The sequence below is a fragment of the Chanos chanos genome, chromosome 2, assembly GCF_902362185.1.
Source record: "Chanos chanos chromosome 2, fChaCha1.1, whole genome shotgun sequence".
NCBI lineage: Eukaryota > Metazoa > Chordata > Actinopteri > Gonorynchiformes > Chanidae > Chanos > Chanos chanos.
The window spans coordinates 49,317,086-49,319,760 of record NC_044496.1 but is presented as its reverse complement, the minus strand read 5'-3'; the positions used below and the strand labels follow the sequence as shown (position 1 = coordinate 49,319,760).

Here is a 2,675-nt window from a genome sequence, read left to right as displayed (position 1 = left end):
TCTAATGATGTAGAAATGAACATTCTCAAGATCGTTTAATGGCAAACTTAACTTTGGTTTTAAAGACAAAACGACGTATAAGCTTGGCTTACAAGAAAAGAATACTTGAGATAAACAGAAGAGCACCTCCTCTGACGCTTATGCCAACATTCATTTTCCCCATTAAAACAAAATAATATCTTCTATTCACACAGTGTGATTGAATATGAATGGTGATTTTCGATGAATGAGCATCTAAACACTAAAGCGTGGAAAGGAAAAAAATATATTTTCTTATGAATAAAGAATACAATTAACCATGGAAATAAAGTATCTATAAAAATATAAGATATTTTGAAACAAAAATTGATATCTTATTTGTTTAATAAATCACGTTGCCTAGCAGTTAAGACTGTGAAAGCCGCAATCGAAACAGTCATCTGAAAAATGTTCAGTGCAATAAATGTAGTTTATTTACTCGACGTATGAAGATGTGTCTTTTAAAATATTTTCACTCGCTTACCACCCACCGCCCTCCCTCCCTTCAATGGTCGCTGGGCAGGTTGATCTTTGGAGAGCGGGCAGTACTTTATTGTATGCGCATTATCCCCATTGGCACTGCATAAGGGACAAGTGTAAGCCCGGAGAATGGGACACACGACCCTCCCGTCCGGTGTTTTCAATACGTGGGAGCCGTAGACCTCCTCGGGCGCTCCGTTATTCCGACAGAAGACGCAGATCTTGGGCTCCTGCTTATTTCTTGCAGTCGGCTTCCTCATCTTCCTCTCCATGCCAAAAAGATCAAATCCAGCGAAGCTCCCTCCGAAGCTCATCTCTCTCTCTTGTGGCGGGACCCCTCCGCTTTGGTTTTGGAAAGGGCTCAGTATGGCGAAGCGCTCCTTCAAGTCGAGGATGGAGGTAGGCGGGGGGCTTGCGGATGGACAACAGCAGTCCAGGTGTCCGCCCTCACCGCTGGCCGAGATTACGCACGCACACGCTGGGGAATCGTCCAAGCCCAGAGTTGCTTTCAAGGACTCCGTGATGGAGTTGGGACTTTGTGGAACACTGTGCTTGTTCTTTGTGACCAGTGTCGACAGTCCAAGATAGTCATTCCAAAAATTAAAAGTGTAATCGTATGAAGTGCGGGCGTTCAAGTAGTTATGGTTTAAAAAATCCATGCTTCCTAAACGCAAAGATGATTCTCTTTGTGAATTAGATGTAATCCGATAAGTTTCTAAAATGCAGCTGGTCTCCAGTATCGAGCTAAGTCTACTGTAGTCAACTCCAGTGCCTTTCTTAGGTATCTGCGCCTGTACAACAGGCAGCTGGTTATAAAGCTCCCGGAGAGGCTGAAAAGAGGGCGGGGCGCTCTTTTCAAACCAACTTTGTGATTAGGTTGGGAGCATGTTGTTCGCTGCGAGACCACCGTTAACTGCAAAAAGACCGTGTCAAGTTCTTCGGACTTCTTCGTTTAATAATGACATGTACTGTATTGACGTGGCTTAATACACCTTATAAAGCAATGACGACGAGTAGCATGTTCCTTGAAACTGTTGCATAATGGACATCGCTTTGTACATTATCGCTCAGTGCAAAATCGTTCAGATTTGTCTGATCATTCGCAATCGGGTTAAGGAGGACAGTCGAAAAGGGAACCTCTTAAACATCGATTTGGTTCATACGGTGTATTGCTATCTATGCGTACTCGTGTGACTCCAGTGCCTTGGTCCTCTTTGTACTCATGAAATTAATCTAAGGCGCTCAGTCTATCCACCCCAAAGGCAGCTTCTTGTGGGAACCTGGCGTAAGACCATAGGCGTGTTCTGTCAGAACGACGCGCGTGTCATTTGTTGCTGCAGGTTTCCCAAAGATGATAGTCTTTTAATTTTAAGAAATTATTCCCGCAGGGTCAGTCGTTGCTTAGCCTAGATTTACCTGACAGTTACAGATAGTGCGTGAGACACGACTAGAAGAAGTAGAAATTTAAGTACTACAGGAAAACACATAATACTGAACGCTTCTCTAACGCAACTGTTTTAGATAGCAGTATAGCTGACTACCCTTTGTTAACTATAGTGGCTTGTTATTTGGGCAGCAAGTCTGCACATGGATTTTTCATAGTGTATTCTATGGTTTCCTCAAGACATTGTACAAATATCTGAAAATACACCTTGTATAAGTAAGTACCTTAACTGGTACTCCTATGAAATACATTCTAGTGGAAATATCAAGTAACAGCGGTAGTGGCGGTGGTAGTTTTAGTGAACTAGCAGTTCATGCGTGGTAAAACTAGGTGAGGAGTCAGAGTGGGCTGTATCTTTTTAAAGTTAAATGGCTTATGATCAAATGTCAGCGGATTTGCTCAGATCCTGCAGTTCTTTTCTGGTGTTCCCGCTGTGCTCTTGGCATACTGTGAATAGCTGCTGTGGTCGAGGGGCATTGTTCTACAAGCTCAAGGCTGAATACGGGCAAGCTGAGCTGCCCTTAAAGCAACCCTTCCCACTCTCCTCGCCAAAACTCTATAATCACAAAGACATGTAATGAGTGTCTCAGCAAATTAAGTCATCCAGCACAAAACAAAGCCTTCATTTACATTTTCGGGGCGCCACACAGGGAAGGGCCGAGCGCAGGTGTAGGCCATATGATGGCTGTTTTGGAGCAAGCACAAAGACAGCGCAACATTGCTCTAGAATTTT

At 43.5% G+C, this 2,675-nt stretch overlaps 1 protein-coding gene across 1 annotated transcript; it reads right to left on the bottom strand.

Annotated features, from left to right (window-relative positions):
* Window positions 1-479: 479 nt before the first annotated feature.
* nanos1 (nanos homolog 1) lies at window positions 480-1,157 on the bottom strand. Its single transcript, XM_030766763.1, has one exon. The coding sequence runs from the start codon at window positions 1,155-1,157 to the stop codon at window positions 480-482; it is 678 nt and encodes a 225-aa protein (XP_030622623.1).
* Window positions 1,158-2,675: the final 1,518 nt, after the last annotated feature.